The sequence below is a fragment of the Rana temporaria genome, chromosome 4 (assembly GCF_905171775.1).
Source record: "Rana temporaria chromosome 4, aRanTem1.1, whole genome shotgun sequence".
Taxonomy (NCBI): Eukaryota; Metazoa; Chordata; class Amphibia; order Anura; family Ranidae; genus Rana; species Rana temporaria.
Genome location: NC_053492.1, coordinates 436096212 through 436120551, shown reverse-complemented (window position 1 = coordinate 436120551; position 24340 = coordinate 436096212). Strand labels below are relative to the sequence as shown.

Sequence of the window (24340 nt, the reverse complement as noted above, 5' to 3'; positions counted from 1 at the left end):
CCTGAAAATCAGGGCAAAATCGTGGGTGCGCGATATAGGCTGATGCCCGCTTCCCGCGCTTTGTTCGAATCACTGCGCCGACATATACCGAGCGCAGTACACTCGGGTATAGTCGGGCAGGCTCGGCTCCTCTCGCGGTCACGTCCTGCGCATCCTGTACGTCCTTTACGCGAGAGGAGCAGAGCCCGCCCGACTATACCCGAGTGTACTCCGCTCGGTATATGTCGGCGCAGTGGTTCGAACACAGCGCGGGAAGCGGGGATGGCCGCAGAAGGACGCCGGACCGGACGAGGCCGCCGATAATTTCGGGGATGCGCGCTATACGCCGGGGCGCGTTATAGCCCGATAAATACGGTAAGTGAAGGAGGACTGCACTAAGGTTAAGGAAGCTATTTAGGGGAAAAAATTGTACCTTTACAACCCCTTTAAAGTGGGAGTAAAATGTAAATATCTCCTAACTGTGCACCGTTCAGGAGATGAAGCCGGTGATGTCACCGGCGCATGCGCCCTGAAGGAATGGCCACCCAAACCGTTCAGAGTCCTGTGCCATAAACAGTGGCTCGTGCGCAAGAGGGATGTCATTGCGGCTCTGGCCACTCGCACAGCAGCAGTCTGAGAACCCGGAAGGAAGACCGAATGAAGATAGAAGTGCCATCAGAGGTGTCAGCACGCCGCTGGAGGGCTTTGTTCTAAGGGAAGTTTCACATAATATGCTAGTTTGCGATGCATACTAGCACTTTATGATGTTGCCTTGCAGGTTGCGAAAAAAAAAAACACGGCGGCTTACTACTTTTTTAAGTTGAATTAAACTGACATTATTTTCCTTTTTAGGGAAAGGAGGAACCTTTCTTAAATTTTTTTTGCTGTCTGAGAGAATTTCCTGGATTTATTGTCTCCAGAGATGCTAGAGGAAATGGTGAATAGGGGAGACTGTTACCACTGGAGCAAGTGTCCCCATTGAAAGATATGCTATCTATACCTGTTCTTGTGACAACTTGAAATAATTGTATTGCCCTTCAGTTTCTCTTCTAGTGACAATGGTCTCCTGGACAAATAGGTTAGATCTCTCTAATGGGGAGACAGACACATGTAAAAACCAACAGAGATTCTATTCTAAACATTCCCCACTCTATCCACAAAAAAACATTTTGGCTGGAGCTATATTTAAAGTATAACTATACTCTAATTAGAATCTTGGCCAGTTCAGCAAGGACCGGCTGAGATTCAAACAATGTATGGGCGGGCTGAATGTTCCCAAGTTGATTGATCAACTTGGGTACAACCAGCCTGTTGGATTTTACATGCGATTTATAGCTAGTGGCTGTTATAGCCGTTAGCAATAATCACTGTTTTCTTCCAGCGGGGACGGCTTTCCCCACTAGGAGAACACAATGGCTGCTCGGGAGGGATTCCCCCCATCAACACAGTCAGAACAGAGCAATTAAAAAATAAAAATGAATTGGTGGAGAGGGATTAGAACCACTGTCAGTTTTTGTTGCTATCTGTGTTCCCATTAGGGAGAATCGCCCTCTCTATTTGTCCTGTTTACCATTATCATTGAAAGTAAAAAAGAATCTAAACATTTGGCTTGTCCCCAGAAAAGTAATAGAGGAGAAATCTTCCAATGGGGACACTAGTTCTGGTGACCTGGGGGGTCCCCATGAGATTCCCTTAGTTTGCAGGGATTTCATCTCACTTCCTGTTTTGGCTATGGGACAGGAAGTGACATTTCCCAACTGGGACAAAGAGGGTAAAAAAAACACCTTACAGGGGTTATAACCCTCCCTTACTCTATCCAAAAAAAAAGTTTGGCCTCTAGTTCTGTAATACATTAAAAAATCATTACATTTGGACCCCCTTGTCATCTATTAAGGTGCATCAACGTGTGAATTGCCTGTAGTCAGGACCCGCTTTTCCGTCACGTTCCACACAGAGCAGGGGTGGCGGTGCAAGTGGTGCATTGGTGTGAGTGGAGGAGCCTGCAGTAATCATTATATAATATACCATTAATGCCGATACTCGAGATTATGGGGGTAGGACTGTGTATATGGCTGCTATGGGGGAGTGTTGCAGTTACAGGATCTTGGTGGATTTTGGGACATTTGACCAGGACTTTATACACAATATAAAGGGAAAGATCTACGTATCCCGGCATTAGAAACTACAGTATAGTTCATTATTATTTCAGTCTCTCAGTCTTATTTACCTTCTATATTACTGATCTTGTCAACAGTCTGTCCCAATGGATGCTTCAATCCCTTGGCGCTGTCTCCTTCCTGCTTCCATTTCTTATTCACACTTGGCAAAGTTCCATGGAAACAACAATAATTCTATTTATATGTCTGCAATGCAATTGTGGGTGCATGTGCAGATCTGATGGCTGATTAGGGTTCCTGATATTAGGTTAGATTTCTTCTTAACCACTTAAGACCCGAGCCTTTATGCAGGTAAAGGACCTGGCCAGTTTTTGCGATTCGGCACTGCGTCGCTTTAACTGATAATTGCGCGGTCGTGCGACGTGGCTCCCAAACAAAATTGGCGTCCTTCTTTTTCCCACTAGTAGAGCTTTCTTTTGGTGGTATTTGATCACCTCTGCGGTTTTTATTTTTTGCGCTATAAACAAAAATCGAGCGACAATTTTGAAAAAAAAAAACAATATTTTTTTACTTTTTGCTATAAATATCCCCCAAAAAATATAAAAAAATATATTTTTTTCTCAGTTAAGGCCGATACGTATTCTTCTACCTATTTTTGGTAAAAAAAACCCACCATAAGCGTTTATCGATTTGGTTTGCTTTGCGCAAACCAAATCGATAAACGCTTATGGTTTATAGCGTTTAAAAATAGGAGATTTTTGAATTTTTTATTAATATTTTTTTTTTACTGCTAATGGCGGCGATCTGCGATTTTTTTTCTTCTTGTGACTGCGACATTATGGCGGACACATCGGACAATTTTGACACATTTTTGGGACCATTGTCATTTTCACAGCAAAAAATGCTATAAAAATGCATTGTTTACTGTGAAAATGACAATTGCAGTTTGGGAGTTAACCATTAGGGGGCGCTGAAGGGGTTAAGTGTGACCTCATATGTGTTTCTAACTGTAGGGGGGCGGGGCTGGACGTGTGACGTCATTGATCGTGTTTCCCTATAATCAGGGAACACACCATCAATGACACTGCCAAAACGAAGAACAGGGAAGGTGTGTTTACACACACCTCTCCCCGTTCTTCAGCTCCGGAGGATCGATCGCGGGACACTGGCGGCGATCGGGTCCGCAGGTCTGGTCACGGAGCTTCGGACCGGGTCGCTTGCCGACGTATATCGGCGTGAAGGGGTCCTTAAGTGGTTAAAGTTGTTGTAAACTCTCATTTATTATTATTTTTTTTGGTTAAAAAATAAAAATAAACATGCCTATAATTACCTGCACTGTGTGATCGTTTTGCACAGAGAAGCCCCGATCCTCCTCTTCTTTGGTGCCCAGCTGGAGATATAGGCCCCTCCTCTTCATCTGGTGCCCCCACGGATAGCCGATTTCCCTGGGAGCACCTGTGCAGGCTCGCTGCTGCGTTCATTGACACAGACAGCGGGACTCCGCCCCTGACTCCCGTGTCACATGATTTGATTGACAGCAGTGGGAGCCAATGGCTATCAATCTGTCCAATGAAGAGAGGCAGCGGCTGGAGTCACTGCGCTCACGCACAACGCTAGATTGGATCTGGCTCAGGTAAGAAAAAAGGTGTGGGGTGGGGGGGGGGGGGGAAGCTGCAGTACAGAAGGCTTTTTATCTTAATGCATTGGGATCAAAGACCTTGAGGCTTTACAACCACTAAGGCAGATTCATTATGATAACCAACCAGGTAACCTGTTCAGAGAGAGTCCAGGAATGGCAGCCTATGCATTTCTATCACGACCGGTTGAAATACTAAGCTTTATACTGGGGCTGTCATTGGTTATACAGGGCATGTACTGATGTAGGATTTCTCACTTGGCCCCGATTCACACTGCCGTGACTTTGGAGCCGACCTTCCTGCATGACTTCATTGCGCCTTGCATACAACTTCTTTAAAGGGTCACTAAAGGAATTTTTTTTTTTTGCTGAAATGACTGTTTACAGGGCATAGAGACATAATAGTTAACTGATTCCTTTTAAAAATGATTAAAAATAGATAAAAAAAACAATCATATAATGTGCCTGCAGTGTAGTTTCGTTTTTGCTGTTGTTTCCTGGTTCTCTGATGTACAGAGAGCCACTAGAGGGCAGTCAGCCAATAGAGAGCAGTGATACTTTGTCTAAAACTCCTCAGCACCAATCCAGTTTTGTTTTACTCACACCTCCTTGATTAGTGACCACCGTGAGAAATCTCCCAGTACTGTGGTCATCAGGAAACAGGCAACCAGGAAGTGTCCAGAACAGAGAGGATTTACAGCAACATGAATGCAAAAACGAACAATGAGGACATGAAACCAGGACTGCAGCAAGGTAAAGGAAGCTATTTAGATAAAAAAAAAAATTCCTTTAGTGACCCTTTAACAAGTCCTGTTGAAGTCGCCCCAAAAGTAGTGCAGGAGCCTGAGCGACGTGAGTCGCACCGATTAGAACGGTTCCAGTGCCATTAATGGGGCGCAACCTATTATGCAACTTTGAACTTTCAAGTCACATGACAAGTCGCTGCCGTGTGAACCAGAGGCTCAGCACTCCCTTTTGTAAAAAAAAAAAAAAAAAAGTGCAATGCACTAAAATGGTCCATGCTCATTAAAGCGGAGTTCCGGCCACAATTTCACTTTTTAAATATAAATACCCCTGTAATACACAAGCTTAATGTATTCTAGTAAAGTTAGTCTGTAAACTAAGGTCCGTTTTGTTAGGTTGTTACAGCATTTAGACACTTTATAAAATAGAAATTGTCTGGGGCCATCTTAAGTGTGAGCATCATGAAGCCAGACTGTATGACTTCCTGGATTTCAGCCTTGCAGATCTCGCACATGCACAGTGCTGCACAAGCAGTGTCAGATCAGGTTTCAGCACCTGTGCTGTCCAAGTCACATGATTCTTTGAGACTGGGGAGTGCACAGACTCCTGGAAAGTTACACCCACTACATTCCCAGGAGTCTGTGCGGTGTAGGTTAGGAAGCTTAAGCACCTAGGTGCAGGAAGAGGGAAGATTAACTATTCTGCCTAGCAACAACACTTTGGAGGCATCTAAAAAAAAAAAAAATAATTTCGTAAAGGACTAATGACATTTTTTTTAAAACTACTGATGTAATGTTATATTTATGGGTGGAACTCCACTTTAAAGGATTTGTAAAAATAACCCAAATTTACCTGCAAACCCCCGTCTCCTCCTCTAGCTCATGTCCCAGCAGTAACACTGTATTAAACCCAAAAGCAAACATTTATTATATTCCGGCTCACCAATTTTTACATTTGATGGTTGTATTGGTTTTCTTTTTTTAGGCTTGCTTTCTTTTATTTTCACCTGGTCGTATAGCCAGGAAGTCTATTGTTATATTTTTTGTTTTTGTTTTTTAAAAGAACAAGCTCTGCAAATGTAGCAGTGGGAGGGTGGAGGCAAATCATTTACCACTGACAGGGGTGCTTACTAGGGGTGCAACAGATCAAAAAACTCACGGATCGATCCTCGGATCAGGAGTCACGGATCAGATCATTTTCGGTTCAGCAAAAAAAAATGTTTTATGAAAAAAGTCGGATTCAAGTCTGGGCTCTAGCTGGGCCAATGGCTCTATATGGTAATGTCCACCATTGCCCCCCACTCGTCACTGTAATGTCCACCATTGTCCCCCACTCGTCACTGTAATGTCCACCATTGTCCCCACTCGTCACTATAATGTGCACCATTGCCCCCCACTCGTCACTGTAATGTCCACCATTGTCCCCCACTCGTCACTATAATGTGCACCATTGCCCCCCACTCGTCACTATAATGTCCACCATTGTCCCCCACTCGTCACTATAATGTGCACCATTGCCCCCACTCGTCACTGTAATGTCCACCATTGCCCCCCACTCGTCACTGTAATGTCCACCATTGCCCCACTCGTCACTGTAATGTCCACCATTGCCCCCCACTCGTCACTGTAATGTCCACCATTGCCCCCACTCGTCACTATAATGTGCACCATTGCCCCCACTCGTCACTGTAATGTCCCCCATTGCCCCCACTCGTCACTATAATGTGCACCATTGCCCCCACTCGTCACTGTAATGTCCACCATTGCCCCCCTACTCGTCACTGTAATGTCCACCATTGCCCCCCACTCGTCACTGTAATGTCCACCATTGCCCCCACTCGTCATCACCATCACTGTTCCAGTCCAACATTGCCCCCACACTAGTAAACACTGTAATAATAGCCAGTTTAACATTGCCCCCACTAGTAATCACTGTAATATAATAGCCAGTCCAACATCCAACTCACTGTACTTGCACTGTAACGTCCATGATTGTCCCCCACTCGTCATCACCATCACTGTTCCAGACCACTCCAACATTGCCCCCACACTAGTCCTTCATAGCGGCGCTCACTTTTCCCCCTCAAGCTCCACACGTTCATCCTGATTCCCAGAGCACGCCAAGACAGCCAGCCAATCCGGGCAGCCTTCCAATCAGAGAGGGCGCTCATCACGCGGGCCAATCAGGTGCAGAGACGGGACATCCCATCCAACCAATCACAGCTGCTCTGTGATTGGTTGGGGTGGAGCAAGATGGCCGCCGTGGTGTGCCGATCCGAACGTGGTGACCCGTTCGGATCACGGATCAGTGACGATCCGTTAGACCCCGAGTGCTTACAATGATCAGCTTTTATTTATGTAAAACCTTTATCCCAAAAGGGAAAAAAATACTTTTTCTGTAACTGCTTGTAATGTATTAGCTGGAGTTTGGCTTCAATTTTGTTAGTGTATTAGTTGTTGGTGTATCTAAATCTGTTCGTTCATTTAACACTCCCCTTCCCCCAGATTAACAATGCTGCTGTTTAAAGGTGTGCCTGTGCTCCTTCATCCAGAGTGGGGCAGTCTATTACAGGAGTGTTAATGGCCAGATCACCAGGTGAAAACCTAAAAAAAAAAGAAAACAAATGCAGCCATCACATCTAATGATTGGTAAGCTGCAATATTGGATGTTTTTTTTTTGTTTAATACCCCTTGCATTTTTTTTTCTTTTACCATTTTCCTGTAGCAAGATATATATATATTTTTATAAACTCCCAGTAAACTCATCAGGCCTGTAAAAGCTTTTATGGGCCCGCTGCTCAGTACCTAATGATGGCGCTGAATCTCCCAAGAGCCTCTTTCTTACGCAGTGTGTGGACAGGCTCCTGGGAGTCAAGGCAGCTGTGTTGTTTCGCTGGGAGAGAAATCAATGTATACACATGGAGGGGAGCAACAGCACAGTCACCATTAGGAGCACACTGGCAGATCGACAGGTATTTTCTGTACTTCTATCAGTGCTTTTAAAGGGATAAAGCATGGGGAAATATTTTGGTATTGCAGAGACATACTGAATTTTTTTAAAAACGTTGCGCTAATATACACACTTTACCTTTAAACTGGAAATTTAAAGTAGAACCCTAAAGCTAAAGGCCCAGATTCACAGAGAGCAGGGCGCACATTACGCCGCCATAGTGCAAACCAATGCACGCTACGCCAACGCAGCGCAGAGAGGCAAGCATGGAATTCAGCAAGCCAGTGCTCCCAACTCTGCGCCAGCGTGGCGTGGGATTCAAAGGCGTATGCCGGCGTTGGTGGAATTGGGCGTGACCCCATGCAAATGATGGGCCGAGCGCCAGACAGATACGTATGACGAACTGCGCATGCGCCGTGACGTGGACGCATTCCTCTGCGCATGCTCACAACCACGTCGGAACAACTGCCTAAACTACGCCGGATCACTGCCTACGGCGTGAACGTAACCTACGCCCAGCCAGACACACGTCCAACGTAAAATACGCGGGCTTGTGTTCCCTGGTGCAGACCTTTGCATGTCTGCCGCTGGGTTGCACCTCCTTTATGGGGCATCACTTTACGCCGGACGTACAACTTGCGCGCACATCGTGTAGCCTGTGTCGGGCGCACGTACGTTCGTGAATCGCCGTATTTTCCTCATTTGCATATTTGAATGGCTGATCAATGGGAGCGCCACCATGCGCCTAGCCTAAATGTGCGCCCACCTTACGCCGGCGTAAGCAAGTTACGTCGGCAGGGTGAAGCCTATTTTTAGGCGCATCTCTGTTTGTGGGTCTTGCGTATGGACACGACGGCGCACATTTGCACTAACGTCGGCGTAACTTCTTATACGTTTGCGTAAGTGCTTTTGGGCCAAAATCTCTACATCTACAGACACACCCGATCTAACACTATCCTTGCTAGCCCTGTAAAGAAGAAATCCGTATAAATACCTTTTTTGAAGCCGATCCGACCTGGTCGCCAGAGGCGGAAGCTCTGCAGAGGACACAGCCAACAACGGCTGTGAAATGAATGGGGAAATGACGTCACCTGTAGAGTTACTATGGGGCTTCAGTTGTCGGCTGTGTCCTCAGCATCCACCTCCACAGCAAAGCCGCGGCTGAAAGGCTCAGCGCAGGATTGGGTCGGAGCGGCTTCAGAAAATAGGTACGTATCCTGATTTCTTCTTCACAGGGCTAGGTAGATTAGTGTTAGATCGTGGGTGTCTATAGATGCAGGGATTTTAGTTTTAGGGTAGACTTTTACTTTAAGTCCTGCTAGATGAGTTTGGGGTGGCCCCTTTTGCAGGTATAGCTATGTAAAACATTGAAAATAAGTGCGTATAATGTATCAAATCCATTTTTAGGCATTTTTTATGCACTGCAGAGTTTGTATAGGTCGATCGGCTGACGACCTTAAAGCAGAGTTCCACCCATATAAAAGTCAGTAGCTACAAAAAGTGTAGCTGCTGTCATTTTTATTAATCGGACACTCGCCTGTCCGAGGTTCCAGCGATGCGGGCGTATGAAAGCCCTGCTCGTCTGGCCCTCCTCTCTGTGGCGCCGGCACTGTGACTGTGGGCACCCGGCTGTGGCTTCACAGCTGGGCATGCACGAGCCGCGCTGTGATTGGCCAGGCAATCATCTGGGACCTGTAACGTGTCCCAGATTTCTGAGAGGGAGGGGAGGTGAACTTCCTTCCGGCGCCGCGGAGTCCTGGGAGGAATTGGGAGCTGGAACCCTCTGAAAAGAGGGTTTCCGCTCTCCCCCCCCCCCCCCCCAAAAAAATGACATGCTAAATGTGGCATGTCAGGGGGTCACCTGCTCTTGAATGAATGAATGACTTGTATAGCGCTACTCATGCGAACTGAATCGCCTCTGGGCATTTTTTCCAGCCAGTGTCTGCTTGGCTGGTGCGGTCATTTTACCCCGTAGGATCGTGACACGCTTGGGACACACAGTCATACACACAGATATACATATACATTTTTGGGTGGAACTCCGCTTTAAATCCCTCCTATTCCTCCTTTACAGCCAAGGAAGCTGCTTCTGTTTGATCCGCAACTGCCATGGTGCTGCACATGTGTTCAATCACCAGCCATTTGACATTTTGGTTGAGGACACAAGCAAATGTGACAGTTGGCAATCCAGGAATACAACAGTTTTTTTTAAACTGTTAAATTGATGGCTATAGTTCCCCTTTATGATTTACTGCTGTTCAGGGGCTCTGGGTTCAGCAACGTGGCAGCCTCCAGCAAGAAGAAACATGTTAAAGACCATTTACAGCATACTACATTTTGGTAGCATAATTATTAGTGTGGAATGTATGTTCCATGCTAAAAAACATGATTTTTTATCCAGTTGTTATGGGTAAAGTTCCACTTTAAAGCAGAATTAAAATCTTTGCATTCCTTTCCATGAAGAGCAATTGTCATTGTCTGTAAACCAGGTCAGGGGCGGTATACCACTCATGTAACACCCTTCTCTCTTTCCATCAGATAGTTTCGTGGAAAAGATACAGCGACTTCAAGAAGCTGCACAGAGATCTCTGGCAGATACACAAAAACCTCTTCAGGCAAACCGAGCTCTTCCCACCCTTTGCGAAAGCCAAACTGTTTGGTAAGCCTTGTTCTGCTGGGACTTGTTACATCGGGAGTCATTGTTAACTGAGGAGAGACAGGAGGTGATGTTATATATTAGATGCAGACACGCCTAGGACTATTATCATACACTGGTGTTAAAAATGCAAGTCTGTTCTGTTGCAGCCTCCCCTAATTAAAAACCTTCAGTGATGATAATTATAATACAACTATGAAAAAATAATTACCTTACACATCATATTTCTGCTTATTTGTCTAGATGAGGGTCACATCTTTGGGGTCTAATCATGAGAATCTGAGGATCCCAAATCCTGTGAGGGTTGGGCCATTTTCTGATGAGATTTGAGGTCCTGATCATTATCAGGATCCTGCGATGAGGCCCAGTGATATCACCTACAGCAGTGGTTCTCAACCTGGGGGTCGGGACCCCCTCAGGGGTCAAATGATGATTTGCCAGGGGTCACCGAACCCTGGGCTGTTCCTGAAGCCCGCACCGCTCTCCCAGCCTTTTTTTCGCTGCCGCCCATTCAGTTCATGACATGGCTGGGAGGCAGAGACTAGAGGTCAGCTGACTGGTGAGGAACGTGGGAGGGGCTGGAGGAGACCCCATCTCCTGATTTTGGCACAGGTGTCACTACTATGAGACGCCACAAAAAGTTGGAGACACAGTGAAGCCTGGGAGACACAGTGAGTAGCATTACCTGTGATTAAACTGTAGTTGCCATTAAAAAGGTCCCCACTACAGTTCTCAGATCAGCAAATGACCTTGATCAAGAGCACCTAAGTTGGCCGATCAGAACTCCTCCCAGCATTGCCACTCATCCCAACTCCCTGCCAGCACTGCCACTCATCCCATCGAGAATATATGGAAGGGAGAGGAAGAGGGGGAGAAACAAAGAAAAACAGAGAGAAAGAATAAGAGGAAGAAGAAGAAGAAAGACGGCTAGAGAGAGGGATGGGGAAAAAAAAAAGAAATTAGGACAGAGAGAGATAAAAGGGCAAAAAAGAGAAGATAAAGAGTGATACATCCTAAAATGTACCATAAGGGGTTTTATTACTATACGAGTGGAAGGGACTCAGGGAGCGCTAAATGCCCGTGGGTTAGGGGTGCAAATTACTTGTCTTGCTTTGGGTGACAACCCACACTACGAAAATAATTTTACTGTTAGGGGTCCCCACAACTTGGGACATTTTACCAAGGGGTCACAGCACTAGAGAGGTTGAGAACCACTGACCTACAGCAAGGGGCCTGAATCTGTGGTGTAAAGCCGGCCATTGATGGTTCGAATCTCGACATGTTCAGCAGGGACTGGACAAGATTTGAACCATGTAGGGGCAGGTTGAATGTATCGAAGTTGATCGATCGATTGATAGCCGCTAGCAGTAATCACAAAAAAAAAGTCTTGCTAGCAGCATCTTTGGAGCGGTAAAGGAGCTCCTCCATCGCTCCTGCCCATTGAAAGCAATGGCCACCATGGCTATACCGCCCGCAAAGCGCCTCTGCAGTGGCGCTTTGCAGTGTTTTTTTCTTTTTTTTTATATAATTCAGTTATTTTATTATCGTAGAAAATACAGTTAACAAACGCCACAAATAGCAGTAATACATGTCAAAAATCAGACAGCATAAACTAGGGTTGTCCCGATAACGATACTAGTATCGGTACCGATACCAAGTATTTCCCCGAGTACTTGTACTCGGGGAAAATGCTCCGATACTTTACCGATACCTGACTTTCCCTGTATCCTCTTCCAGTTCCTCCATGCTCCTGTGTCCCCCCTCCATGCCGCTGCCGTGCTGCTCTCTCCCTCCATTCTCCTGTGTCCCCCCTCCGTGCCGCTGCCGTGCTGCTCTCTCCCTCCATGCTCCTGTGTCCCCCCTCCGTGCCGCTGCCGTGCTGTTCTCTCCCTCCATTCTCCTGTGTCCCCCCTCCGTGCCGCTGCCGTGCTGCTCTCTCCCTCCATGCTCCTGTGTCCCCCCTCCGTGCCGCTGCCGTGCTGTTCTCTCCCTCCATGCTCCTGTGTCCCCCCTCCGTGCTGCTGCCCTGCTGTTCTCTCCCTCCATGCTCCTGTGTCCCCCCTCTGTGCCGCTGCCGTGCTGCTCTCTTCCTCCATGCTCCTGTGTCCCCCCTACGTCCCGCTGCCGTTCTGATCTCCACCCTCCGTGCCGCTGCTGTCCTCCGTTTTGCTCTCCCCCCTCCGTGCCGCTGCTGTCCTCCGTTCTGCTCTCCCCCCTCCGTGCCGCTGCCGTTCTGCTGCTGTCCTCCGTTCTGCTCTCCCTATCCATACCCCACCTCCGAGCTGCTGCTTCCCCCCTCCGTGCTCTGTGTCCCCCTCCGCCCCCTCTGTCAGGATGGAGAGCGGCGGTAGGAGCAGCTAAACCCGGCTCCTCCCTTTTCCGAATGAACAGAGTCAGTGATCACTGACTCTGTCCATTCATTTGACTGAGCATCGTAAATACTGACACATGACATAAAAAAATAAAAAGTATCGGTAATCGGTACCGGCGAGTACTTGGAAAAAAAGTATCGGTACTTGTACTCGGTCTTAAAAAAGTGGTATCGGGACAACCCTAGCATAAACATACATGGTCCTAAAAAAAGAGAGGAAAAGCAAACCGTCCGGCCCTGCACAGCGAGAAGATAAATGAGCAAAGACTCAATGCCTAGGCAACAATGTGCACAGCCGTGGAGGCGTCCTGACCATTATTTACCAGACCTAGAGCTAACTGCAGTGCATGCAAACGACAACATTTTATAGTTTTGTAGTTATTTGGGAAGCAAAGCGTTGCAGTGGTTTTTAACCCTTTCTCGGCCGCTAGTGAGGGGTAACTATCTTTGCAAAATTGACGGTAAAGCGCCGCTAAAATTAGCAGTGCTTTTCCGCCGACCCCGCCCCAGTGTGAAAGGGGCCTTAGAGATGCTGGTATCCAAAACCATGTAGATCAGTTTTGTATTTTAACGCTACAGATGTGCCTCTAAAATCCATGGTTCCTTCTTTTGAATACATTTTGCATGTAGATCAGTTGGTACGCTCTTGTTCAGAATCTTTTAATCTGGGGACAGTCCCACAACACATACAGTTTATAAAAGTGCCAGCCGAACAACCTCAGACCGAAAGCATTGGTCTGAGGTGCCTGGGGTAAATTTAGCCAGTCTCAACGGTACCATGTATCATCTCAGCAGAGGTTTATAGTTGGCCTCCAAAAAGTCGATCGGCCCGTGTGCAACAGTATCCTATATTTGAGACCATTGATGGGCACCCAGTGGGGTCTCCCGATCTGCTTTCCACTCGGTAGTGTAAGGTGGGTGGTCAAACATATCACCGGACAACAGGGATCTATAGAATGCCCTTTGTCATCGGATAAGTGTGACAGTTGCACTCAAAGGAAATAAGAGTGAGTAGTGAATATGTATGTTTCAGGTGTGATTAAACAAAGTTGCGTATTTGAAGATAGCAGAACAATTCCCAGGGAGGGATCTGATGGGAAGTGTGCAGAGCATTATAGGTCAAAAACCCTTTTTTGGGGTTAAGAGGTCTTGGATGTGGTGGAATCCAAAAGCCCCCCATGATCTACACCAACCTACACCTTTCCTACAGGCCTGGACTGAAGGAAGGATTGTGAAGCAAAGTAGCCACGGGAAGTGGGGGGGACTGCAACCCCCCTGAATACGTAACGGAGTCCCATATTTTCAACAAGTTTTAGTATGGTGTATGTGTGTTTTTTTTTTTTTTTTTTTTTTTTTTTAATTACAAACTGATTTTGTTTATATGAACGTTTGCTATAATGTATACAATATTTGTATACCTACGAGAGAGAGAGAGAGAGAGAGAGAGAGAGTTGAGAGAGAGAGAGAGAGAGTTGAGAGAGAGAGAGAGAGAGAGAGACTCTTTTGTAAATGTGTTTCACGTGACAACACTGAAGAAATGACACTTTGCTACAATGTAAAGTAGTGAGTGTACAGCTTGTATAACAGTGTACATTTGCTGTTCCCCTCAAAATAATTCAACACACAGCCATTAATGTCTAAACCGCTGGAAACAAAAGTGAGTACACCCCTAAGTAAAAATGTCCAATTTCGGCCCAAAGTATCAATATTTTGTGTGGCCACCATTATTTTCCAGCACTGCCTTAACTCTCTTGGGCATGGAGTTCACCAGAGCTTCACAGGTTGCCAATGGAGTCCTCCTCCACTCCTCTATGATGACATCACAGAGCTGGTGGATGTTGGAGACCTTGCGCTCCTCCACCTTCCATTTGAGGATGCCCCACAGATGATCAATAGGGTTTAGGTCTGGAGACATGCTTGGCCAGTCATCACCTTTACCCTCAGCTTCTTTAGCAAGGCAGTGGTCGTCTTGGAGGTGTGTTTGGGGTCGTTATCATGTTGGAATACTGCCCTGCGGCCCAGTCTCTGAAGGGAGGGGATCATGCTCTGCTTTAGTATGTCACAGTACATGTTGGCATTCATGGTTCCCTCAATGAACTGTATCTCCTCAGTGCCGGCAGCACTCATGCACCCCCAGACCGTGACAATCCCACCACCATGCTTCACTGTAGGCAATACACACTTGTCTTTGTACTCACCTGGTTGCCGCCACACACGATTGACGACAAGTTTGATGCAGTGTGCGGCGTATGGTCTAAGCACTTACAGGCTGACCCCCCCCCCCCCACCCCTTCAACCTCTGCAGCAATGCTGGCAGCACTCACACGTCTATTTCCCAAAGACAACCTCTGGATATGAGGCTGAGGCCTGTTCTGAGTGAAACCTGTCCTGTTAACCGCTGTATGGTCTTGGCCACCGTGCTGTAGCTCAGTTTAAGGGTCTTGACAATATTCTAGTAGCCATCTTCATGTTGAGCAACAATTCTTTTTTTCAGTTTCTCAGAGAGTTCTTTGCCATGAGGTGCATGTTGAACTTCCAGTGATCAGTATGAGAGAGTGACACGGCCGGGTTGGTGAAGCTGCCGGATATTTGCAGCAAGAATCGGCTGCGTCCAATCTCGGACACCTGTCCCAAACCAAAGCGAATTGCTCTGTGTGTGGCTACATGTGATTAGCAGTGCCTGCTGTCAGCCTGCCATTCATTTCAAATGTACTGAGGGGCCACTGCTGATTGCTTAACCTGGTCGTTCCAGCAGCAAGAATCCACATGTTCTTGCCACAGGAATCCTGCGGCTGCACCAACCCAGCCAGGGAAAGACGCCTCGTATAGCAAATCTTAATTTTAAGAATTAAAATGTTTAAGAATTATTAGGTAAATATTAAATGGTAACAATAACTGTTAAAATGTACAGGCTCAGAAGTAAAATGATCCAGTTTCTCCTTCTTAAATTCATGCATATTAGTGAGAACCTTTAAAAATCTTTTTAAAATCTTATTTTGGTTTACTATGAGCTGATGAAATCGCATATGGGGTACAATGAGACCTCTAGTGGTTACTTAGGAGTAATGCATGCTTAAATTAAGAAAACAAAGGCCTTTATGCAATTAAATCTCAGCTATTTTAACCACTTCATTACTGGGCACTTAAACCCCCTTCCTGCCCAGACCAATTTCCAGCTTTCAGTGCTGACGCATTTTAAATGACAATTGTGTGGTCATACAACACTGTACCCAAATTATATTATAATTTTTTCCCACAAATAGAGCTTTCTTTTGGTGGTATTTGATTATCTCTGCGATTTTTATTTTTTGCGCTATTAACAAAAAAAGACAGAACATTTTGAAAAAAAACACAATATTTTTTACTTTTTGTTATAATAATATCCCAATTTTTTTTTTTTTAATATTGTTTTCCTCGGTTTAGGCCGATACATATTCTTCTACATATTTTTGTTAAAAAAAATCACAATAAGCGTTTATTGATTGGTTTGCGCAAAAGTTATAGCGCCTACAAAATAGGGGATAGATTTATGTTTTTTTTTTTTTACTAGTAATGGCGGCGATCTGCGATTTTTTAATTTTTTTTGCCAGGTCTGCGATATTGCGGCGGACGTATCGGACACTTTTTACACAATTTTGGGACCATTCACATTTATACAGCGATCAGTGCTAAAAAAAATAAATTACTGTATAAATGTCACTGACAGGGAAGGGGTTAACACTAGGGAGTGAGGAAGGGGTTAAATGTATTCCCTGGGTGTGTTCTAACTGTGTGTGGAGGGGGACTGACTTGGGGAGGTGACCGATGCTGTGTCCCTATGTACAAGGGACACAGATCGGTCTCCTCTCTCCCTGACAGGACATGGAGCTCTGTGTTTACACACAGAGCTCCACGTCCCTGCTGTCACCGCCGATCGCGGGTACTTGGCGGACATCGTGGCCGCCAGGCACGCCCATCGGCATCTCAGCGATGCGCCGGGCACAGTGTTTCCCCGCTGCGCGCCCCCAGCGGTGCGCGCGGGGAATGCACATAAAAGGACATCCACCCGACAGTTGAGAGCCGCGCTGTGGACGTCTTTCGTCTATAGCACGGTTCTCAAGTGGTTAAATACATGGGAGTTAAGAATCTTCATTCAAAATGTTGTGTGGATATCCACTTCAATTATCCAATCATGTGGAAAGCATTTGCTCATGATTGGGTATTCAAAGTGAACAATAGTTTGCTTTTTGCAGGATTAAATAACTGATTTTTTATTATTATTATATTATTATTATTATACAGGATTTATATAGTGCCAACAATTTGCACAGCGCTTTACAACATGAGGGCAGACAGTACATTTACAATACAATTTAATACAGGAGGAATCAGAGGGTCCTGCTTGTTAGAGGAGGGAGGGTCAAATGATACAAAATGTAATGGCTGTGGTGGATGAACTGATGGAGAAAATAAAAGTACAGTTGTTAGGTGGGGGTAGAATAGGAGGATTTTCAGGGATTGTCTAAAAGCAAACAGCATAGAGCATAGTCGGATTGGGGTAGGAAGTTCCACAGGATGGGAGAGGCTTGGGAAAAGTCCTGGAAGTGAGCAAGAGAACAAAGAGAACGATTGGGTTGTTTTTTGGGTTAGTGATGTTGTAGCTGGGGGCAGAGTTGTGGATAGCTTTGTTGTTAGTATTTTTAATTTGTTGGGTGAGTAGAAGCCAGTGAAGGGTTCCACAGAGAGGAGTAGCAGACACTGACCGGTTGGAAAGGTGAATTTATTAATGGATTTACAACTCTATTTAGTAAATCAACCTCACTCTGTCTACAGATTAATTTACTGATCGTTAATGAAAGTGGAAATAAAGTCCAAGCTAATACTTAGCAGAATCGTCATTTGTTCCATTTTCTAATCATTAGAGGGCTCACATTTACGTTTTTTTTTTTCTGCTGTAGTAATGGGAAATTTAAAGGAGTAGGATAGAAATTTTTCTCAAATGAACACATTTTGAACAGTGAACGGGAAATTGTATTTATTCCAAAATAAAATTTTCTAAGCAAAAAAGATTTTTAAGTTCTTTCGAATATTAGCCACCGACAATCGGACGCCCCCTATAGCAAAGTGTAATTTCTTCAGTGTTGTGACATGAAAAGATATACATTTTTTTTTACAAAAACCTCTTTCCATGTGTCCTCAGGATCTTCAAGGTGCGTTTTGGCAAGGCTCAGTCGTTGTTGCATGTGGTCTTTCTTAAATGGCTTTTTTTCTTGCAACCCTCCCATACAAGTCACATTTTGTGATATTATTGTCACATACATACAATGACCACTCTTTGTCATAAATTCCTGCAACTGCTTCAGAGTTGCTGTAGGCCTCTTGGTAGCCTCTCTCACCAGTTTCCTCCTGGCTCTTTTATCCAGTTTGGAGCCACGTCCTGATCCAGGAAGGATTTGTGTTATACCAAATATCTTCCAATTCTCAATAATTGACTTCACTGTGCTCCTAGGCTTGGATAAAACCTTTGATATTTTTTTTTTTAATCCATCTTCTGACTTGTGCCTGTCCACAACTTTATCCCAGAGATCTTTTGACAGTGCCTTGCCACCCATTGTTGATTGTTTGCTTCTGTTGCATCAAATGCTCCAGGAAAGCTCTTATCATGCTGAGCTAATCAAAATGAGCACAGCTCATCACCGTTCAAAGTCAAATGGTTTTGCTTGCCATTGAAAAGGTGATTAGCTACACCCGATCGAGTTTACAAGCCATTTTTAGGAGGGGGTGATCCTTTTTCCAGATCGCTGGGCACCCGCGATTGCTCGTTACAGAGCGGGGACCGGGAGCTGTGTGTGTAAACACACAGCTCCCGGACCTGTCAGGGGGGGAAATGCTGATGCTCTGTTCATACAATGTATGAACAGAGGATCAGTGTTTCCAATAGTGAGGCCACCCCCCCCCCCCACAGTAAGAACACACCCAGGGACATACTTAACCCCTTCCCCGCCCCCTAGTGTTAACCCCTTCACTGCCAGTGGCATTTTTATAGTAATCCAATGCATTTTTATAGCACTGATCGCTATAAAAATGCCAATGGTCCCAAAAATATGTCAAAAGTGTCCGAAGTGTCCGCCATAATGTCGCAGTACCGAAAAAAAATCGCTGATTTTACTAGTAAAAAAAATATATGAATAACAATGCCATAAAAATACCCCCTATTTTGTAAACGTTATAACTTTTGCGCAAACTAATCAATAAACGCTTATTGCGATTTTTTTTTTTTACGAAAAATATGTAGAAGAATACGTATCGGCCTAAACTGAGGAAAAAAAAAGTTTTTTAATATATTTTTGGGGGATATTTATTATAGCAAAAAGTAAAAAATAGTATTTTTTTTCAAAATTGTCGCTCTATTTTTGTTTATAGCGCAAAAGGCGCAGAGGTGATCAAATACCACCAAAAGAAAGCTCTATTTGTGGGAAAAAAAGGACGCCAATTTTGTTTGGGAGCCACGTCGCACGACCGCGCAATTGTCAGTTAAAGCGACGCAGTCCCGAATCGCAAAAAGTGCTCTGGTCTTTGAGCAGCAATATGGTCCAAGGGTTAAGTGGTTAAAGCGGGGGTTCACCCTAAAAAAAAAATTTTGTTTATCTACCATACAAACGAGCATACTAGCATCAGCTACAGTATGCCTTTTTTTTTTTTTTCGCTGTACTTACGGTTTAATCTGTAACTTTCGTTTCAGACTCCGGCGGGGAAATGGGTGTTCCTATGAAGAGGGGTACATGATTGACGTCCAGCTATGGCGCGTCATGCCTTCCGAAAAAAGCCAAAATAGGACGCGGATATATACGGCGCCTGCGCAGTCAGCTCCTAGTCTGTGCGCAGGCGCCGTATAGCGCCGAGTCCTACTCCGGCTATTTTCGGAACGTGTGACGCGCCATAGCCGGCCGTCAATCATGTTCCACTCTTCATAGGAACGCCCATTTCCCCGCCGGAGTCTGAAACGAAAGTTACGATTAAACCGTAAGTACAGCGCAAAAAAAAAAAAAAGGCATACTGTAGCTGATGCTAGTATGCTAGTTTGGATGGTACAAAATTGTGTTTTTGGGTGAACCTCCGCTTTATGCACAAATTTCTGATAATTTTATGGAGAGGACTAAGAAGATATAACCATGCCAATGGGGCAGCAGAAAACATAGCACAGTGAGGAAGGTTTGTGGTCCAGGATGATAGGACAGTCAAAATTTGAAGCAGCCCCCCCCCCCCACACACACACACAGTTGCGGCTGCTTTATGGGGGCACTCGGCTAATTTGCCCCTCTGCCCGTCAGCCCCAAAAGACCAGTGCTACACTAACAGTGTAGCGCAAGCCGTCGGGAACTCTTTCCGTGCTGCCCCCTGCAAAGTGCTGCCCTGGGCCTGGGCCTTGTTGGCCTAGGCCAGGATTCAGCGTTGCTGTGGCCACAGAGACAGGGCAGTCTGGAGGCGTATGCTTGGCATCTTCCTTTGGTATTGTGTGATTGGTGAGGGAAGGGTAGGGCTTTCCACTTACACTTTATGTGGCATGCATGCATTTAACCTGCCGGCTCCACTTTACACTGCAGCCAGATCTTTCCTGCATGTCGTCTGTTTCCTCTTGCCATGTGCTATTAGAATATTTCTGGTGGACAGCTTGGCCGGGAATCCCAACTCTCTCCTCCTGGGATTTCCCACATAGCTCTCAATGTGTTTGAGACACACACGTGGGAGGAAGCCTACAGCTTGAGGGGACAGAGTCCTTCACGCACTGTTTGTCTAGTAATCCTCCGGGGTGTTTGCTTAATATATTCTGTTCCCAGACTCTTTGAAAACAAGAGGCCAGAGTGTCAATGGAGAATGGCTGTGATCACATCAGAGTAAGGAGCCCCTTGGGAAAGCGTCCTCTTGTTTTTCCTTCTCTCCCATTGCTCTTCCAGCCAGGAAACAAACACAGGGCTTCGGTTTGTGGAGCAGTGATAACAGATCCTTTCTATCTCCACAACCTGCTCTCTCTATTGCCAGCCACAGTGGGCAATAATATCTGCTTGTCACATCTATAAATCAGGCCTGAACACTTATGTAATAACATGCACCGTGCTGTTCTGTTTGCTTATCCATGCTCACAGTGTGGATTCCCAGGGTTATTTATTTTGTATAAGAATCCCCCTCTTATCTCTTGTGTCACGCCACTGCACACTTCCCCTGTTTACAGCCCAGAGTATAATGGCCACAGAGGCAATCCGTATCTACAGATATAAAGTAAGAATGAGAAAATCGCTATGTACTGGAAATTGAGGTTTTTATCGTGCATTTTCAGTAAGCGCATATTTTAAGGATTATTGTAGTGTGCTTGTTCTCTAGGAGTGCACAGGTATGCACACTCCTAGATGTGAGATCACGGTTCCACCAACCTTTAGGAACCCATCAGGTGTAGCTAAGGAGGGCAGCAGTTAAAGTGGTTGTAAAGGTAAATGTTTTTTCACCTTAACCACTTCAATACCGGCCCATTGTAAAATGACGTCCACAAAGGACCTCTACCGTTCAGAGTGGACGTCATATGACGTCCTGGGCTTTGTGGGGGGATATCTGAATGATGCCTGCAGCTAGAGGCATCATTCAGATATCCTTCTCTTCTGCCGGCGATTCTGCACAACGTAAGAACGATCATAGCGGCGGTTCCGCCGCTTGATCGTTCTTAGGCCTCGTACACACGACAGAGGAACTCGACGTGCCAAACACATCGAGTTCCTCGTCGAGTTCAGGGCTGAAACCGCCGAGGAGCTCGCCGGGCCGCCTTCTCCCATAGAACAACGAGAAAATAGAGAACATGTTCTCTATTTTCTCGACGAGTTCCTCGGCGGCTCCATCGGGCCAAAAGTGTACAGACGACAGAGTTTCTCGGCAGAATCCGGCTCTGACCGAGTTTCTCACCGAATTCTGCCGAGAAACTCTGTCGTGTGTACGAGGCCTTACAGGCGGCGGGAGGGGACACCCCCCCCCCTCCCGCCGCCATCCGGTGCTTCTCCGGGCTCTCCCGTGCCATCGGGGGCCCAGAGAACGAATCGTCCGGCGCTGGCAGGAAGCATAGAGATGACTGGTGACCAGATGGTCACCAGTCATCTCTATGACCGTCGGAGGACCCGGGCACGATGTGATGTTGTCACGCCCGGGTCCCCGTAAGTAAACAAAGCCGTGATTGCGGTTGCTAAGCAACTGTAATCATGAGATCGGTGATTTTTTTTTTCACCGATTTCATGCTTTCAACCCTGGAGGAGAGATGCGCGGTCTTATTGACCCCGCATCTCTCCATAAAGAGTACCTGTCACACACATTCCTATTACAAGGGATGTTTACATTCCTTGTAATAGGAATAAAAGTGATAATAAAAAAAATAAAATAAAAAAAAAAAGTGTAAAAAAATTAATAAATATGTAAAAAAAAAAAGAAATACAATTTTTTTTAATGCCCCTGTCCCCAGTAGCTTGCGCGCAGAAGCGAACGCACACGCAAGTCCCGCCGACCTATGTAAACGCCATTTAAACCACATATGTGAGGTATCGCCGCGTGCGTTAGAGTGCCAGCAACAATTCTAGCACTAGAATCTAAACTGGTAACCTGTAAAAATTTTCAAAGCGTTGCCTATGGAGATTTGTAAGTACCGAAGTTTGGCGCCATTCCATGAGTGTGTGCAATTTTAAAGCGTGACATGCTAGGTATCTATTTACTCGGTGTAACATCATCTTTCATATTTTACAAAAAAATTGGGCTAACTTTACCGTTTTGTTATTTTTTTAATTCATGAAACTATTTATTTCCAAAAAAAAGGCGGTTGAAAAATGATTGCGCAAATACCGTGCAAGATAAAACGTTTCAATGACCGTCGTTTTATTCCCTAGGGTGTCTGCTAAAAAAACATATATAATGTTTGGGGGTTCTGTGTAATTTTCTAGCAAAATAATGATGATTTGTACATGTAGGAGAGAAGTGCCAGAATAGGCCTGGTATGGATGTGGTATAAAAGCCCTGTATGGAAGTGGTTAATGCATCCTATGCATTAGGGGGGAAAAACATCCGACACCCAAGCCCCCGTTTTACTTGCCTCACCCTTCGAAAGTCCTGCGCTCGTCCCCGTCATCCTCTTCGGTTCCCAGCCTGGCTGTTGATTGGCTTGGTTGGATGGATTGATAGCAGCGCAGCCATTGGCTGGCGCTGCTGTCAATCACGTCCAATGACACGGCGCGCCGGGTAGGTGGGGCCGAGTGATGCAGTCGTCGGCTATGCCCACCGCTGTATCACGGGAGCACGCTCGCAAGAGCTTTCTACCATGCAAGCTCGCATGACGGTTGAAAGCTCTTGCGGGGGAGGAGCCGAGACAGCCGCCGAGGGACCCCAGAAGACGTGGATCGGGGACCACTGTGTGCAAAACGAGCCGCACACTGGAGGTAAGTATAACATGTTTGTTATTTAAAAAAAAAAAAAATTTACTTTAGTGTTCCTTTAAGTGAACCTGGTCCTTTGAAGTTTTTGGGAAACGCACATGTCCACTTTAACCACTTGCCGACCACCACCAGTAGATATACGTTGGCAGAATGGCACAGCTGTGCAAAGCAACGTACAGGCACGTTGCTTTGAATTTGCAGCTGTGTGGGCCCCTGCTGCGAGCCCTGTGACCATGCCCACGGTACCTACGAACTCGATGTCTGCTGGTGTCCCACGATCGTGTCACGGAGCTGCAGAACAGGAGGATGCCTGTGTAAACAAGGCATTTCCCTGTTCTGCCTTGTGACAGGACACTGATCTACTGCTCCCTGTGTCAACTGTGTGGTGGCCCAGCCCCCTCACAGTTAGAATCACTCCCTAGGACACACGTCATCCCTTCCTCGCCCCTTCCCTGCCAGTGTCATTTACACAGTAATCCGTGCATTTTTATAGCACTGACCGCTGTATAAATGACAATGGTCCCAAAATGGCGCCAAAAGTGTCTCCGATGTGTCTGCCATAATGTCGCAGTTGCAATAAAAATTGCAGGTCGCCGTCATTACTAATAAAAAATAAAAATAAAATGAGTAATAATGCCATAAAACGATCCCCTATTTTGTAGACGCTATAACTTTTGCGCAAACCAATTAATATATGCTTATTGCGATTTTTTTTTTTTAATCAAAAATATGTAGAATACATACTGAGAATTATTTATTTTAATTGCTTTTTTTTAAAATTGTCGATTTTTTTTTTTTTTGTTTTGTTTTATAGCGCAAAAAATAAAAACCGCAGAGGTGATCAAATACCACCAAAAGAAAGCTATATTTGTGGGGAAAAAGGAACGTCACTTTTGTTTGGAAAACAAAGTCGCACGACCGCGCAATTGTCAGTTAAAGTGATGCAGTGGGGAATAGCAAAACGTGCTCTGGTCAGGAAGGGGGTAAACTCTTTCAGGGGTGACGTGGTTAAAGCTGGCCTTACAATATAGATTTTTTTCCATGTTCCATTTCCTTTATCACACTAGCAGCGCAGATGTGCCTCCTGCATTCTGACAGTCGGTCCAAGCAAATATTCAAACAGCATCTACAGTTGATTCGATGCAGGGGCTGCTTGGCTGACAATTTCTCGCCGTCTCCTTCGATTTTTTTTTTAAGTGATTTTGGGCAGGAGGTGGCTTATAGTGTCAACCACTGAGCGAATTTCTCCAGCTCATTAAGAATGGGCCAAAACCCGAACAGTCTATGGACTGCTCAACATTTGTTGAGAGAAGACCCACAGACAGTGCATTGTTTTCATCGATCCAGTGGACTCTAGGACTGAGGATCGGTAAAGAAAACCATTGTGTATGTCATGAGGACATTTTGGCTGTCCCCATGTACATATACTGTATAATTGCCAAATTATATATA

At 45.5% G+C, this 24340-nt stretch overlaps 1 protein-coding gene across 1 annotated transcript in view; it reads left to right on the top strand.

The window, feature by feature from the left end:
• The window catches only part of RPS6KC1 (ribosomal protein S6 kinase C1), a 239590-nt gene that overhangs the window by 17360 nt on the left and 197890 nt on the right, over window positions 1-24340 (top strand). The window contains exon 3 of the mRNA XM_040351456.1: window positions 9964-10084. Within this exon, the coding sequence (XP_040207390.1) occupies window positions 9964-10084 (121 nt within the window). The remainder of the gene's footprint in view (window positions 1-9963; window positions 10085-24340) is intronic.